The 18,689-nt window shown below is 48.3% G+C and overlaps 1 protein-coding gene across 6 annotated transcripts in view; it reads left to right on the forward strand.

Annotated features, from left to right (window-relative positions):
- Nucleotides 1–18,689, forward strand: part of LOC147014406 (mitogen-activated protein kinase kinase kinase kinase 3-like) — a 187,297-nt gene that overhangs the window by 135,035 nt on the left and 33,573 nt on the right. For all 6 annotated transcript variants that reach the window (XM_085852329.1, XM_085852325.1, XM_085852326.1 and 3 more), the window contains one exon: nt 16,661–16,691. In XM_085852329.1, coding sequence (XP_085708455.1) covers nt 16,661–16,691 — 31 coding nt within the window. The remainder of the gene's footprint in view (nt 1–16,660; nt 16,692–18,689) is intronic.

Below are 18,689 nucleotides of genomic sequence, written 5' to 3' on the forward strand. Positions count from 1 at the left end.
TGCCCCTTTTACACACGGCGTGCTGGGAAGCACGCACTCCGGCACACTCGCAAACACACCACTCACACACGGGGGCGCACTCACACCTGGGGTCTCATCCACACACGGGGTCTTTGTCACCCACCCGGTCGCTCTCACACACGCCCTTGCACCCGCGCTATGCGTGCGTTGCAGCACGCATTTCGCCACACTCGTGAACACACACCTCGACACCACACACACCAAGACAACCACACTGGGGATTCGTGTCTCCACAAGGGGCTCCGGGGCCTCTATACCCCCTAAGCTTTCCGTTCACCTGTCCACAGCACTCCTCCCCTCGAACTCGCAAAGCACGACCAAACCCACCTGGTCGTGATTCGCCTCAAGGGGGCATACTCCCTCCCCTCGTTCCTGGAGGAGGCTATCCAACTGTTCGCATTGGGTCTCCACCCAGTCCGCCAGCTCCCCCCCCCCATTGTCCTCCACTACCTCTGTGTGTGTGTGTGTGTGTGTGCGTCTCTAACCCCGTCCAATTCACTCTCTATCTTCCGTGTCTCTGCCAACTCGGTCACCTCTTCACCCTTTACCTCCCTTGTCTCCACTATTTTTATTTCCTTTGTCGTCACCTCGTGTCTCGTCTCACACGTTTTGGTCTCCCCATTTAATTTTTCCCTCTCGGTCACCGTCACTTTCTCTGTCACGACCCTCGCCCAACGCGTCTCCCGAATTATTTTGTCTTCACCCTCCTCCACCACGAGCCTGACAGCCGTTGCACTCCCTCCCAGCTCGTTCGTCCCCACACGTGGCGTCGCCATTTTGAGCTCCCCGGTTATTGACTTCATGCCCGCCTGCAGGCTTCGGCCCATGTTCTGCATCTCACCCCGCAGTTCTTTCATTTCTTCCTTCATTCCGTTCTTCACCTGTTGTAAATTCGCATTCATTTGATTATTCATCCTGCACACATTTGTTTTTATTTCATTCATTTGTTGTGTATTCATATCCATTTTCGTTTTCATTCCGTGCATTTGTTGCGTATTCCCATCCATTTTCGTTTTCATTTCGTGCATTTGTTGCGTATTCCCAACCATTTTCGTTTTCATTTCGTGCATTTGTTGCGTATTGCCATCCATTTTCGTTTTCATTTCGTGCATGTCCCCACTGATTCCTGCCAGCATGGCGCATAGCTGGGCAATGTCGGGCACACTCAGCTGAGCCGATTTGGCAAGGATTGGAGGGTTTTGGCGGAGAGGGGGAGGGGAGGTGTCATACACCGCGGCCGCCGCCGCACCTATTTCGGGCTCTGGGTTCAGTTGGGGGAGTTCGTGTTCCTGCACAACCAACATTTCCTGCACGGGGATTTCATCCTGGACCATGGATTTTACACGTTCTAAATCCATCGCTAATACCCCCGGCTCCCGCTCGCCTTGAGACGCCATCTTATTTCTCCTCACGGGTTAATTTAAATCGCTCGTAATTTGGAGGGAATCGGGGGTTGCTCCTCTCACCCCTGAACCGATTCCCGTGAATTTAGCTGGAGACAGGAGAGCCCGTTTTCCCGCTCTCCGACACCAGTGTCGCGAGGAAGGGGATGGGTTTGTGTCCCACGACCTGACACCAGTGTTGCAAATTCGCGCCCGCCTGCGTGCGAACGGCCACGTAACTCGAATCGCGGCACGTCGCCTACCGGATGGACAATTCTGCCGTGACCCTCTCGGACTAACGCCGGGAGCTAGTCACGGGTGGGCCTTTGGGCCTCACCACGATCGTGCCAATCGGCCACCCGCGTGGGATAGGGTTGTTCGCCAAACTCAACCTACCTAAGTACCCACGCGGAGGGTAGACTGGGCGATCGCACCTTGCCGCAGGTCGACCCCGGACATGGGCCGCTTAAGCGACCCGTTCCGTACTATCGGGATAACCGAGCGGTGTTATCGTCGGCCTCGACGGTTCTGATTAATTATCGGGAATATTAAGCCCACTACCAACCCTTTACGTGAAGCAAGATGGAGATTCAATTAAAGAAAAGACGAAGCGAAACGGGAAAACGGTTCAACATGATGCACATTTATTCCACGGCACACGGAGAGCACACATATACAATTAAACAGAATGCACATAAAGCAATTGCAGCAAAAGAAACACAATACTGCAGATCTACAACCGACTACGCGTACACACGGCAACACTTACACAGTTTTACTTCACCAGATTGGCGCCACACACACACACGTTTACACAGAAACAAAAGAAAAGGGCCACCCTCAAAGACAAGGGGGCAGACGGGGCCTGTGGGCCAATATTTGCGCGGGACCTGAAAGAGCGGTCAGGTCCGTGAGACCGGGTGGATCCGACCCGTGTCTTTGTGATGAGCGCAAATGTGGCAGCGCGGCGGTGCCCCGACTTCATGCTCCTTCGCGGGTTTAGTTGGCACTGCTTGGAGTGGGCTGGGAACGGGGCCCCCTTTTCGCACTATCTCAGCATGGGGGAAAAAGGGGGGGGGAATTGTTGATGCTCTGGGGAAAGAGGATAGCCTGCTTGATTGGGTCCCGTGACGAGCGATTCCATCGCGACCTCGTCGCCGACCGCCGTCTTCCTTTCCTCGGACCCGAGCTCCTCGGTCTCTTCCCCAATTCTCCTCAGCCGACTGCAGAAAACCACCTGTACGCCCTCGCCTCCCGACTCCACTCCGCGCTCCTACCCGACTCTGCCCAAAACACTCTCCGCTCTTCCAAGGCCGACTCTCCGCTCTTCCAAGGCCGACTCTGCTCAAATTCGCCTCTGCCCAAACCGACTCTGCTGAGACCGACTCGACCCAAACCGACTCTGCCGAGACCGACTCGACCCAAACCGACTCTGCCTTTTCTGCCACTCCCCGCCCTTCTAAAACCGCCTCGACCCAGATTCGCCCCGCGCTCGGCGCTTTATAGGCCGGCAGGAGAACCCATATGCAAATTTCTGGATCAGAACGAGCTCGGGGGTGGAGCCACGCTCACCCATTGGACGGAGAAAAAGGGGCGTGAACCTCCCCTGATCCTAGAATTTGCATATCGCGATTCTACATCGACGTGCCTGGAGGCGGGGCCAAACCGCCCCGCGCTTGCTGATTGGACGGATCAGAGGTGGGCGTGTAGCATTCTTGATCCGAATTCTCCTCGGAAAGGCCGCATTTTGCACTCGCGGCTCGGCGCGCGTCCCGTACGAGCCCAGGACAGCCTGACGCTCGGTGCTCACAAGTGGTGCTGGAATGGCCGCAGAAGGAGAGAGGTGAAGGTGGTGGAGGGTTTATGGTGGTGGTTTATGGCCATGGTGCCGTTTGTAATGGCGGTGATGCGATGTTTGTGGGAGCGAGTTGTGAAGGTAAAGGTCGTGGCTGTTGGCGTTGTTGTTGTGAAGCGGCATTATGGTTGGTGGTTGTTGTGTGATGGCGGTTGAGACGTGGTTGGTTCAAAATAAAGATACAACAGAAAAACGATTATCTCAAAGCGTCGCAGCCTGAATGAATCACATTTATTCCCTCTAAACAACGGGTGTGGACTAACTACACATGAACTTATCGATATATCTAACCTGAGGACCTTTCTAGCGTATTGCAAATTTCCACAGCCGTAACTATATATATATATATATATATATATATATATATATATATATATATATATATATATATATATATATATATATATATATATATATATATATATATATATATATCTTTATATAATTATATATATATATATATATATATATATATATATATATATCTTTATATAATTATATATATATATATATATATATATATATATATATATATATATATATATATATATATATATATATATATATATATATTGTTGTGGTTACCAAATTCGCAAACCACCATTCAGGTCCCTTAGGTGAGGTATCTCGGTAAGTACATGTGTAGTTAGGCCCAAACCCGTTGTCTAGTGGGAATACATGTCATATATGCGTGCTGCGACTCTTCAGGATAGCCGTTTTTCTTTTGCTATCTTTATTTTGGACCAACCGCCATGATTACCACCACAACCACAACATCAACCACCAACCACAACGCCGCTTCACCACAACCGCCACGACCTTCCCGTCACACCTCGCAACCGTCGCATCGCCACCGTTCTTGCCCCGCTGTGGGTGCCGGTGTTGGACTCGTGCAGGGCGCGCGCCGAACAGCATGTACAAAATCACGGATTTTGTGCTTCAAAAACGGATCAAAAACGACACACGCCCACTTTTTGCCGTCCAATCGGTGAGCGAGGGGCGAATTGGCCCCGCCCCCAGGGCGATCGATATATGCAAATTTATGGATCAAAAAGCCTTCACGCCCACTTTTTCTCGGGCCAATGGGGAGCGAGGTGAAAGGTCGAAGGGAGGGGTCAAAGATGAGAGGGGGAAGCTACGGGGCTGATAAAAGGACCGTGTTCGTCAGTCCAGGAGAGTCGAGAGGCAGAGAGTAGGGGAGTCCAGAGGCGGAGAGTAGGAGAGTCCAGAGGCGGAGAGTAGGAGAGTCCAGAGGCGGAGAGTAGGAGAGTCCAGAGGCGGAGAGTAGGAGAGTCCAGAGGCGGAGAGTAGGAGAGTCCAGAGGCGGAGAGTAGGAGAGTCCAGAGGCGGAGAGTAGGAGAGTCCAGAGGCGGAGAGTAGGAGAGTCCAGAGGCGGAGAGTAGGAGAGTCCAGAGGCGGAGAGTAGGAGAGTCCAGAGGCGGAGAGTAGGAGAGTCCAGAGGCGGAGAGTAGGAGAGTCCAGAGGCGGAGAGTAGGAGAGTCCAGAGGCGGAGAGTAGGAGAGTCCAGAGGCGGAGAGTAGGAGAGTCCAGAGGCGGAGAGTAGGAGAGTAGGAGAGTCGGAAACAGAGAGTTAAGACTTCGCGGGCGGTGGAGTTGGCAAGAAGGAGCTGGTCGTCGTGTGCGTTGGAGTCGGAACGGAGGGGACGGAGCTGTGGAAAGGCAGCGACACCAGACGAGGGGGTGCTCGCGTCGTGCAGGGAGCTGCACCCCAGGGAGGCCGACAGCGCGACCTGGCCGAGGTGGAGACGCTCGTCGCGGGATAATAAAAATCCTCTATACCCCGAGCATCAGCAACCCCCTCCTGTTTCCCCCCGCGCTGAGATAGTGCGACTAAGGGGGCCCCTTTCCCACCCCCTACCAGACACTGTCCGCGAGGCCCGCGGAGTTGAGGCGCCATCGCCGCTCCGCGTCTCATCACCAGACGGGTAGGCGCGACCCGGTCTCGGCCTCAGGCCCGCCTCATCCTTGAGGGTATTCTTTTCCTTGGTTTTGGGTATGTGTTGTCGGCGCCGTCTGTGAAGTAGAATTGTATAAGTGTTGCCGTGTGCTCGGTAGTCGGTATTACCTCTGCATTGTGTTTTCGCTTTTACATTTGCTTTTTGTGTAAATTACATTGTGTCTTTTCTGTGTGCATTTGGTGGAATTGTATATGTGTGCTCCCGTGTGCCGCGAATAAATGTGCTTTGTGTTGAACTGTTTCCCGCTTCGCTTCGTCTTTTCCTCTATTGAATCCCCATCTTGCTTCACGTAAAGGGTTGGTAGTGGGCTGAATACGCCCGATAATTAATCGAACCGTCGAGGTCGACGATAACACCGCTCGGTTATGCTGATAGTACGGAACGGGTCGCTTAAGTGGCCCGTGTCCGAAGTCGACCTGCGGCGAGGTGCGATCGCCGGTCTACCCTCCGCGTGGGTACTTAGGTAGGTCGAATTTGGCGAGCAACCCTATCCCACGCGGGGGCTGATTGGCTCGATCGCGGTGAGACCGAAAGGTCCACCCGTGACTGGTTCCCGGCGTTAGTCCGAGAGGGTCACGACTGGATTGTCCGTCCGGTGGGCGACGTGCCGCGATTCGAGTTCCGTGGCCGTCAGCACGCCGGCGGGCGCGGAATCCGCAACAATCTATATATATATATATATATATATATATATATATATATATATATATATATATATATATATATATATATATATATATATATATATATATATATATATATATATATATATATATATATATATATATACATATACATACAGTATTTATTCTAATCTAAGCCCTGGGCGTTTATTACAATACCAGTTTGATCAAGGAGGGGAGGGGGCCTTTATTAGAGACAATCGACAAACATGCAATTTTTTATTTTTTATTTATTTGTTTTATTATGAAGATACAAGTATTGTCAAGGAAGAGGGGTATAAATTTTGCAGAATACGACACCACACTGACTTGACCGCCGTCAAACACACCTATCAACAAAGCCGGTTCCCGGCCTGGCCAGGCGGGCCAGGCTCCCTCTACAGGCTACAGCTGTCTCAATTGTTTCACACCAGGGGAGGGGGAAAGCGGGCTATTATTAGAGACACCCTTGAAACATGAAAATTTTCTCAAAGAAGGGGGGGAGGGTCCTTTATTAGAAGGGGGGCTTCTCTTCGAATAAATACGGTAATTATACATATATGTACATGTATGTATGTATATATATATATATATATGTATATGTATATGTATATGTATATGTATATGTATATGTATATGTATATGTATATATATGTATATGTATATATATATATATATGTATATATATATATATATATATATATATATATATATATATATATATATATATATATATATATATATATATATATTGTGACGAATTTCGCCCGCCTGGCGTGCGATCGGCCACATAACTCAAATCGCGACGCGTCGCCCACCGGAACGGACAATTCAGTCGTGACCCTCTTGGAACTACCGCCAAGGAGCTAGCCATGGGTGGGGGTTTAGCCTCACCACAACCCAGTCCGCATTCTACCCCCGCTAAATAGGGTGAATCGCCGAATGTCGATATACCTAAGTACCCGCGCGGGTAGCGTACCGAGGAGTTGAACCACGCCGCAGGTCGACTCCGGACATGAACCGCTTAAGCGGCTTGTTCCGTGCTGCAGGGATAACCGAGCGGAGTTATCGCCGACCTCGACGGTTCAGATTATTTACTGGGTGTCTAAACCCACTACCAATCCCTTACGTGATGCAAGATGGCACTTTCAATGGGGAAAGAGACGACGAACGGGATATATTTCACACAAGCACATTTATTACAAAGCACATATTGCACACACAACACAAACAAGGAATCAATGCAATATACAAGCAACAAATAGAATGCAAAAGCAATATGACCGACTATAATTATTATTTACAAGCACTTGCACAGTTTCTACTTGGCAGGACACGGCACCACAGCATGCATACAAAAACAAAGAAAGACCTCCCTCACAGGCAAGGGGGTAGGCGGGGTCCGTAGACCTTTATGGTCGTGGGCTGTGGATGACCAAAAAGGCCCACGAGACCGAAGGGTCTTACCTGCACCCTCATGGTGCGACGGTGGGCAGGTCGCGACGTCTCATCCCCACGGCAACTAGCGTAGCCGCGCCTGATCTCGGGCCTTGCAACCGTGGGCAGCTTGTGACGCCTTCTCCCCACAGCCACTAGGACAGCCACGCCTGATATCGGGCCTTGCAACGGTGGGCAGGTCGTGACGCCTTCTCCCCACGCCGACTAGGACAAGACTTTCACCTGAATGCCCCAAGTCTGTCGACGACAAAGACTTGGATCAAGACCACGACGACCAAAACTTCCACACGACTATCCGTGCTCTTTTCCTGCTATCCATGCTTTTTTCCAGGCGCTCCTCTTGCCCTTTTATTTCTCCTGCGCCCGCCCTGCCCTTCGCGGCACGTGGGTGGGGGGAGGAACATTCCAGAGAAATTGGGACGGGAGTTGGTTTTAAACCGTCAAACTTGTTTACCGGAGGAGAAATTGGGGTGGGGCTGGTTTCCAACCATCAAACTTGTTTAACGGAGGAGAAATTGGGGTGGGCTGGTTTCGTTGCTCCTTTAGTGGCGTTGTGGTGTGGATGGTGTGGTTGTTGAGATGGCGTGGTTGTTCCAAAATAACGACAGGTAAAAAAATGGCGAACTCAAAGCGTCGCAGCCCGGATGAATCACACATATTCCCTCCAAACAACGGGTGTGGACTAACTACACATGAACTTATCGATATATCTAACCTGAGGACCTTTCTGGCGTATTGCAAATTTCCACAGCCGTAACTATATATATATATATATATATATATATATATATATATATATATATATATATATATATATATATATATATATATATATACATATATATATACATATATATATATATATATACATATATATATACATATATATATACATATATATATATACATATATATATATATATATATATATATATATATATATATATATATATATATATATATATATATATATATATATATATTGTTGCGGATTCGCACCTGCCGGCGTGCGGACGGCCACGTAACTCGAATCGCGGCACGTCGCCCACCGGACGGACAATCCCGTCGTGACCCTCTCGGACTAACGCCGGGAACTAGTCACGGGTGGGCCTTTCGGCCTCACCACGATCGTGCCAATCGGCCCCCCGCGTGGGATAGGGTTGCTCGCCAAATTCGACCTCCCTAAGTACCCACACGGAGGGTAGACCGGGCGATCGCACCTCGCCGCAGGTCGACTTCGGACACGGGCCACTTTAAGCGACCCGTTCCGTACTATCGGGATAACCGAGCGGTGTTATCGTCAACCCCGACGGTTCGATTAATTATCGGGCGTTTTAGCCCACGACCAACCCTTTACGTGAAGTAAGATGGAGATTCAATAAAGGAAAAGACGAAGCAAAACGGGAAAAACAGTTCAACATAAAGCACATTTATTCCGCGCAAACGGAAAGCACACATATACAATTATACACCAAAAGCAAATATAAAAGTCGAAGAAACACAACAATAATGCACAAAAAGCAAATGTAAAAGTAAAACACAATGCAGATCTACCACCGACTACCGAGCACACGGCAACACTAATACAGTTTTACTTCACAGACGGCGCCGACAACACATATACTCAAAGCAAAAGAAAAAGGGACCACCCTCCACTATGAGGGGGCAGACGGGCCTGGGGCCGAGACCGCGTCGAGCCTACCCGTCTGGTGATGAGCCGCAAAATGGCGGTGGCGCCCCGACTCCGCGGGCCTCGCGGACAGTGTCTGGAATGGGGTGGGAATGGGGCCCCCTTCTCGCACTATCTCAGCGCGGGGGGAAACAGGAGGGGGTTGTTGATGCTCGGGGGGATGAGGATATCTCGCTGGTTCGGGTCCCGCGACGAGCGTCTCCACCGCGACCTCGGTCGCGTTATCGGCCTCCCCTCTCCGCAGCTCCCCGACTCTGACACGAGCGCCCCCTCGACTGCCTTCGCCGCCGCCACCTCTCCAACTCTCCACAGCTCCGTCCAACTGCTTTCTCCGACTCTTCTCTTCTCCACTCTCCTTGACTGACTCTTTCCAACCCCACTGCTCCGACTCTTCCCAACTCAACTCTCCTTGACTGACTCAACTCAACTCTTCCCAACTCAACTGCTCCGACTCTTCCCAACTCAACTGCCTGGCGAGCGAACGCGGCCCTTTATAGCCCCCGGGGCCTCGCTCCTTCACCTTCGACCCTTTACCTCTGGCTGGCTCCCCATTGGACAGAGGAAAAGTGGGCGTGAATGCTTTTTGATCCATGAATCTGCATATAGCGATTATACTCCGACGCACCTGGAGGCGGGGCCAAATCACCCCACGCTCGCCGATAGGACGGAACAGAAATGGGCGTGAGTCGTTTTTGATCCGATTGCTTCGGAAAGGCTGGTGTTTTTGCACCCGCTGCTCGGTGCGCACCCTGCACGAGTCCAGGATCGGTGTCCACAAGCGGCGCGGGAATGGCGGTGATGCGATGGTTGCGAGAGCGAGATGTGACGGCAAGGGTCGTGGCTGTTGTTGTGAAGCGGCGTTGCGGTTGGTGGTTGTTGTGTGATGGCTATTGAGACGTGGTTGGTGGTGGTTGTGGTGGTAGTAATGGCGGCTGGTCCAAAATAAAGATAGTAAAAGAAAAACGGCTATCTAGAAGGGTCGCAGCCCGAATGAATGACATTTATTCCCTCTAAACAACGGGTTTGGGCCCAACTACACATATACTTAGAGATATCTCACCTAAGGGACCTGAATGGTGGTTTGCGAATTTCGTCAACCACAACAATATATATCTTCTTCTTCTTCTTTCGGCTGCTCCCTTTAGGGGTTGCCACAGCGGATCATCCATGTGATCCGCATAGTGATTTGGCACATGTTTTACGCCGGATGCCCTTCCTGACGCAACGCTGGTCACCTCTTACGACACAGGGATATGGTACACCTATTTTAACCGGGGTATACACCGGGCCAGTACACTGGTACTCATTTTGCCGACCTCGGAAGGATGACAGGCTGAGTCAACCCCCTGGTGTATTAATTCAGTGGCTCAACGGGGCTTGAACTCAGGACCTTTTGGATCCCAATCCGCTGCCCTAACCACTGCGCCAACACCAGGCTATATATATATATATATATATATATATATATATATATATATATATATATATATATATATATATATATATATATATATACATATATATATATGTATATATATATATATATATATATATATATATATATATATATATATATATATATATATATATATATATATATATATATATATGTATATATGTATATATATATATATATATATATATATATATATATATATATATATTGTGACGTTCACGGGACTTGAACAGTCCCGCCAACGTAGAATGAGCCGAAACGATGGAGGCGGTTTATTTATTTATAACCCAAAGATGGCGGTTTTAATCGCTCTACCGCAAACGGGACGAGGAAGGTGGCACGAGTCGCTTTTCACTGAGTTGATAACGTTTATTTCTCTAACCAGAAATAACAAGACTCGGCAAGAAGAGGGATCCGGGGCGATTCGACGGGATGGTGGTGTGGGTTCGGGTGTGGGGAAAACACAAACAATTCCAATGGATGTACAAATCTCAAACCCTCTAAGGTGCCAGGTACACACACACACACACACACACACACACACACACACACACACACACACACACACACACACACACACACACACACACACACACACACACACACACACACACACACACACACACACACACAACGTAGCTGGTCCTGGTGGTCAGGCTGGCCCGTGGTGTGGACGCAACAGTCCCTGGATTGGCGTCGGACGAGCTGGCGTTGCGCTCGTCAGGGGCAGGAGACACCGTGGTGCTGTCGACCTCCTGGTGTCGGCCCAAGTCCGCTCACAGCCGCCAGGGAACCAGTTCTGGCGCCAAGTTGCGAGCAGGAGAGGGAGGCAGGTCCGCCCGCCGTTCGACCCCGTGCTCCGAGCCAGCAGAACCCCAGAGCCAACCAATGTGAGGCACGAGACACGATCAAATCCAGGATCGAATCAGCCCAACAAACAGCACGCTCCCAGCACAACAGCCTCCACCAGAACGGTTTTTCTGTCCCGATCTTCTTCCTACTCACCTTTTCCCCGAACAGAGCCTTTTTATCCTCCAGTCCTCGTCACTTCCAATCGAGCCGTTTATTGGCCCTCCGCTGTCGCCTTCTGCCAATCGTGATCACGGGGCGGAGCCATCCGCAGCACTGTCCTGTGACGTCACGGCAAGCCTCCAGGGAATACTAAAAGGGGTTTTCGCAGACACACTTACCCTATCCCGTATCCCTATCTAATTACGTGACAATTATCATTACCCCCTTGAAGAAATGGACATTTACTAGACAACTTATCACCACTGAATTGCTACTTATTACATCGAGATCCTAGTTCACTCGAACAGCATGGCATACCTAATTAAACATCCTAATTACCCTTTGAATGCATACCCCCCCTCAAATGTAACACTGCCCCCTCCTCTGGTACCGCAGCTCCTGCAAGGTATATCACAGGCGCTACCATACCAGCCTTAACACTTACTGACTCACACCTATTTAACCTAACGAAATAAAGTAGGAGGGGCAATGGGCAGTGAGTCGCTGCAAACTTACCTATCCTGCTTAATGTACTACCCCCTTATGGCCTTATCCTCGCCTAAACAATCATTCATTCATTTTTTTATTATATATATTTTTTTATTTTATCACATGAGAGCACTGAGCGAAGTTGCACTCCATCCTCTGGATCATCGCTCTTGCCCAACACTCTTCCAGTGATCTGGGGAGGGGAAACAAAGGGTTCCACAAAAACACAACACTTATACTTTACATTCCTACTCTAAGCCTTAACGACACTATTCACGGAATATTTACACTTGATCGCGTCCCCCAGTGGATGCTAATAGACCCAGCGTTACCTGGGGAGCCAATTTTCAAATTTGCTTGCCCCAAAATTATGCGGACATCATGCCCTTGCTGCACATGTCAAGTTGTGCGGGATCGAGTGGGACTCACACATCTTCACAACACTCACACCATGGTCATCATCACATTTCTAGGTCATGGTCCCCATTTTAATGATGCAGGCTGAATCCCGTCATGGTCGTGGGGTGGGTTCCCACAAGATGATGGGGGCATCTCCGGTGCAACCATGCCCACAAGTAAGCTTTAGTCCAACCCGGACGTTTCTCCGCCCCGCTCCCTTTGATTCCCACCCCCCTGGTAGCCATCAGCTCTCATCCCGTACAACACACTGGAAGGGGTCTCACTGGCTCCTCTGGCCTTCCTGGGTCGCCAAGGTCCTACCCGCCTTTGTCGCCCAACCAGACCCTCTCCCAGTTGCCTCCAGACACTGTCACCATTAGCCACCAGGGGTGAATCTCCTTGAAGGGGGTCGCAATTCCCGCTCACCGTGAGCTTCAGCAATCCCTGCGGACAAGCACATCATCCCCACCCACAAAACCCACATGACTCCCCCCACCCCATCGGCCTTACATGTGACATCTGCATTTCTAACACTTCACCGACCATGACCTTCCCTGTTACCACACCATGTCCAATAAAAAATCAATGTGTGCACCATACATTTCACTTCTTTACTTGAAACAACTCACACAGCACTTTTCCTCACCCGATCCACGCACCAGCCATTGGACAGCCACTCGTGCCCGCTTTGTTACCAATTACCCACTGTCCCTATTGTCACTCTAAAACCCAGCAGAACTTACAAACCCATGCCAATTTTCCCACAATTCACTATTTTCACCAAAGGAGGCACTTCGCCACAATCTCACCAGCCGAGCATGGCCCTATATGCTCAGGCCAATCTAGTTTCCCCGATCCCCGACAGTGATTTCCGGACTCGACCTATGTAAGAGCACCTCGGATAGACCTGGCAGTTCAGCAGGAGGATTCATCTCCTGAAGCATTTGGGTAATGCGAATTTCTACCAGCCCCCCTCCCTGATCCCGAATCTCCGCCTGTCGGATCGTCCCCGATGGCCTCTCGGGCACCCGACCCGGCCGACTCCACGAGGCCAGCCTGGCCACGCACTCGGCCGCTCGGTGCACGGTGGGTGGATCCTGTAGCTCCACTAGCGCTCGGACCTCAGGGTCAGGAAGAGCAGCTAAAAATTTCTCTAGTGCCAGTCTGTCCCATGCCTCCACTGTAAGGTCCCGATACGCGATCCTGACTGATTGGTAAATGTCCTGTGCCAGCTCCTGCACTGTCTCACCCGGCTTTAATCTGTGGTGCTGGAGCTGGGCCCGCACCAGATCACAGTTTGCCGCGAACCCACACCGACGGCTCAATGCCTCGCAAATGTGGGAGCTGGTCAACATCCCCTCCGCGATCACGTTTAACACATCTGCGGCTGGTCCCCGCAACGTTGCCACCAAATTCCCTGTACGTTCCCGCTCATTCCACCCGTTTAGTCGGGAAATACACTCAAATTGCGTCAAAAAAGTTTCAATGCTCCCTGACCCGTCAAAATTTACCAGGGGGATCACTTTTACGGTGGCCCGCTTCTCAGTTTCTCCCTTGTCCGAATCCAGCCCAGGGATCAAACACCCTTGTGGCTGCGTATCCAATTTCAGAGCCCACTGTGGCCAAAGATGTTTTGTGGTGAGGGTCTCATGGGTCAATTTTGCCTCCTGTTCCAAACGTTGAATGGACCGATTCACCTCTTCCCGCAGGATCCTCTGGGCCCGCACAACCTCCTCCAAGGCTCCGTCGCGAGTTTGTAGCTGCTCCTCAACCAACCCGGACACTCTACTTACAAAAGACGGCTCTACCAGGCCTTTATCCAAGACTTCATCTTGGCTCATAATTTTATCTTGTTCGTCCAAACGAGCCTCCAATCCTTTTACCTCCTCCGCCAAATTCATCCCTTGCTTCCTCAGCTCTCCCCACTCTTCTACTTGCAGCTGCATACGAGCATCCACACAGGCACGATGACGTTCCAGGCTTTCATCCACTTTATCAACCCGAATGTTCGTTGCATCAATTTTATCTACCAATTTTTTCCGTATATTTTCCCCGTCCAATGTAATTTCTACCTTTGTTTCCTCCAATCTATCCTCGAATTTACTTTGTATTTCTCCCAATTTAACATCCACACACTCCTGCATCTCAGTTTTCATTTTCTCCATCTTTTCCCCCAATTCTTCGCTCATTAAATCAATCCGCGCACCCAACTGTTGCCCCATTACCCCCAATTGATCTGTCATTGCTGCCCTCTGTGCCGTCATGTCTGCCCTCTGTGTCACGAATTGATTTTCCATTTGTGCCGTCATTTCTGCCATTTGTGCCCCCTGTGCCGTCATTTTTGCCCCCTGTGCTGTAATTGCACTCATTAAACGTTCCAACATTGTCCAAATCGTCATCGTGCCGGTTTCCGGCGCTGTCGGCTCCGTTACGGGCCATGAAGCACGGTCCACGCTCAGAATGGGGGAGGTTCCAACCCTACCCCCGTCTCTCCCTTCTTCCCCCGACTTGCTGCCAGACACGTGACCTTCCTCCTCAAACATCTGCACATCCGCCATGGTGCAGAAGTCCCGTTTGCCACCAATTAATTTTAATTTGAAAAATCCCGCCAAAATTTTCCCACGCTCGCGCGCTTTTTTTTGCAGTAATTTGATAATCCAATTCGTGGCGAGATTTCAGTTCTTGTATATTCTCCCGATACCGAATATAATTTTGAGGGGTTCGAACATCCAACACCTTGACACCAATGTGACGTCCACGGGACTTGAACAGTCCCGCCAACGTAGAATGAGCCGAAACGATGGAGGCGGTTTATTTATTTATAACCCAAAGATGGCGGTTTTAATCGCTCTACCTCAAACGGGACGAGGAAGGTGGCACGAGTCGCTTTTCAATGATTGATAACATTTATTTCTCTAACCAGAAATAACAAGACTCGGCAAGAAGAGGGATCTGGGGCGATGCGACGGGATGGTGGTGTGGGTTCGTGCGTGGGGAAAACACAAACAATTCCAATGGATGTACAAATCTCAAACCCTCTAAGGCGCCAGGTACACACACACACACACACACACACACACACACACACACACACACACACACACACACACACACACACACACACACACACACACACACACACACACACACACACACACACACACCGTAGCTGGTCCTGGTGGTCAGGCTGGCCCATGGTGTGGACGCAACAGTCCCTGGATTGGTGTCGGACGAGCTGGCGTTGCGCTCGTCAGGGGCAGGAGACACCGTGGTGCTGTCGACCTCCTGGTGTCGGCCCAAGTCCGCTCACAGCCGCCAGGGAGCCAGTTCTGGCGCCAAGTTGCGAGCAGGAGAGGGAGTCAGGTCCGCCCGCCATTCGACCCCATGCTCCGAGCCAGCAGAACCCCAGAGCCAACCAAGGTGAGGCACGAGGCACAGCAAGGCCACGAGACACGATCAAATCCAGGATCGAATCAGCCCAACAAACAACATGCTCCCAGCACAACAGCCTCCACCAGAACGGTTTTTCTGTCCCGATCTTCTTCCTCCTCACCTTTTCCCGAACAGAGCCTTTTTATCCTCCAGTCCTCGTCGCTTCCAATCGAGCCGTTTATTGGCCCTCCGCCGTCGCTTTCCGCCAATCGTGATCACGGGGCGGAGCCATCCGCCGCACTGTCCTGTGACGTCACGGCAAGCCTCCAGGGAATACTAAAAGGGGTTTACGCAGACACACTTACCCTATCCCGTATCCCTATCTAATTACGTGACAATTATCATTTCCCCCTTGAAGAAATGGACATTTACTAGACAACTTATCACCACTGAATTTCTACTTATTAGATCGAGATCCTGGTACAACTCGAACAGCATGGCATACCTAATTAAACATCCTAATTACCCTTTGAATGCATACCCCCCCTCAAACGTAACAATATATATATATATATATATATATATATATATATATATATATATATATATATACATATATATATATATATACATATATACATATACATATATACATATACATATACATATACATATACATATATACATATATACATATACATATATATATATATATATATATATATATATATATATATATATATATATATATATATATATATATATATATATATATATATATATATATACACCTTGCACCATTTTATGTCTTCCTTCCCCTACATTTTTAATGTTTAAATTTTATGCTTCCTGCTTCTGAACCTGTGCACTGTTCTTTTTTCTGCAGTTCAACGGTAAAAAGAGCTTCCACTCTAAAGGTTCGTTCTGATTAGTGATCACCGTCTGTTATATTATCTACCTGTTATATTATCTGATCAGTGATGAAATTAAATTAAAATTGAAGACGTGAATGTTGAACCTCAGATATTTCTCGTCATGGTGTTGAACGTTGTTAAAGAATGCAATTCTTGTTAAAGAATTCCAAAGAATGCAATTGTGGGCACATTTAAAAAGGTTTTTTTAATGAAAATTTGTATACGCAATCAACATTGGAGAATGCATGGAAGATAAAAATGATTATGTTTTATCTATTTTTTTTCATTATTTGACCGCTGGTTCTTGGGGACTGAAGGTCGCAGTGGTCAAAACGGCAAAATAAATATTTCACTTAAAATTTCATCTTGGTTTATTCCTGATGGAACTTTTTGCCATCTTTTAGCTTTTCTTTCAGTGGGAAGCGTTTTTGATTTGCGATGGTGTGCCATCAACTACGTTCTTGTTATCCCCACGCTAAAAAAATAAAAGGGGGGAACATTGTAATCTGCTCCATCTGTCTGTCTGACCGTCCATCACGCTATCTCCTCCTAAAGTGTTGTACAGAAATTCACCGAACTTCGTTATGATCACCACGTGGCAAGAAGGTATGAGAGCAGTATCATTTTTGGCCCTACCCCCTTGGACCATGGCCTGGGCCAAAAGGTTAAACACCAAAAAATGCAATTACGTGCACATTAAAAAAAAATAGTTACGAAACTTTGCATATGCAATCAACATCAGGGGACGCGTGAAATGTGTAACGATTTTTTTGCATTTAACCCCCAATTCATCCCCTGGGGTCAGGGGTGGGTGGGGACTTAGGGTCGCAGAGGTCAAAACAGAAGATTTTGTTTTTTCACTCAAGTTTTGATATTGGGTCATTCCTGGTGGAACTTTTTGCCATCTTTCAACTTTGCTTTCAGTCAGGAGCATGAGGATTTGTGATGGCACGCCATCGACTTCACTCAAATTATTGTTCTTATTACACTGGTCTGCGTCATTTCAGAGGTCTAGGTTTTCTCAACAGTCCTTGTATGTTTTTGCATGCTGAATTTATAAATTTATCTCATTTTGCTCAATCAGGTCAAGTTTTATTTTATTTTATTTTTATTTATTTTTTTTTTAGGAAAAAAATAATCAAAATTTTAGTCTTTTTTATTAGCATTTTTAGGTCATCTCTACCGAGATGACCTAATAAAGCCGGATCAAATGTCCGTCCATCCATACGTCCGTCCGTCAACAATTTTTCTTTCCGATCTTGAGGAAACTTAGTATGTGGGTAGAGGTCGATGAGTGTTGCACAACGATATAACTTTTGTCCGGGTTCAAGGTCAGGGTCAAGGTCACGAGGTCACGTAAGTTATAAAAATTGCCATTTTCAAAACCTATCTAGTCTGCCATTCTACAAGATATTCGGCAACTGTTTATTGATTATGATAGTAAAAAATATTATCTTGTATCTAACCAGACAGATTTTTGAATCTCCGTCCTGTTTGGCCACCACGTAACCTGGAAGATGGTCAAAAACACCTCCCGGTACAAAGAAAACTTTTTACTTCCGATCTTGATGAAATTTGGTATGTGGGTAGAGGTCGATGAGCGATACCCAACGACATATTTTTTTTCCCGGATTCGAGGTCAAGGTCAAGGTCACGAGGTCACGAAAGTTGTGAAAGTCGCCATTTTCAAAACTTACCGAGTCTGTCATTTTAGGAGATATCTGGCAACGGTTCATCTATTATGATAGTAAAAAGCATTATAGAGATGACCGTCACCCCCACATAGGGGTAACTTTTTAAATTCAAAATCAGACTTACATTGACAGAAAATGTACAAACTATACATATAATGACGCACAAGTACCGTTAATGTGAAATTCAACATTAAAAAGACGAAGGAATACAGCGACTGCTGGAGCGACTGAAGTTGGGTGTTGCCAGAAACAACGATTTATCTATATTTTTCTGAAATTGAAATGAAAGTAATTGAGAAGGCACTTT

The sequence above is a fragment of the Eptatretus burgeri genome, chromosome 13 (genome assembly GCF_056783735.1).
Source record: "Eptatretus burgeri isolate ZD-2024b chromosome 13, Ebu_testis_v1, whole genome shotgun sequence".
NCBI classification, from domain to species: Eukaryota; Metazoa; Chordata; class Myxini; order Myxiniformes; family Myxinidae; genus Eptatretus; species Eptatretus burgeri.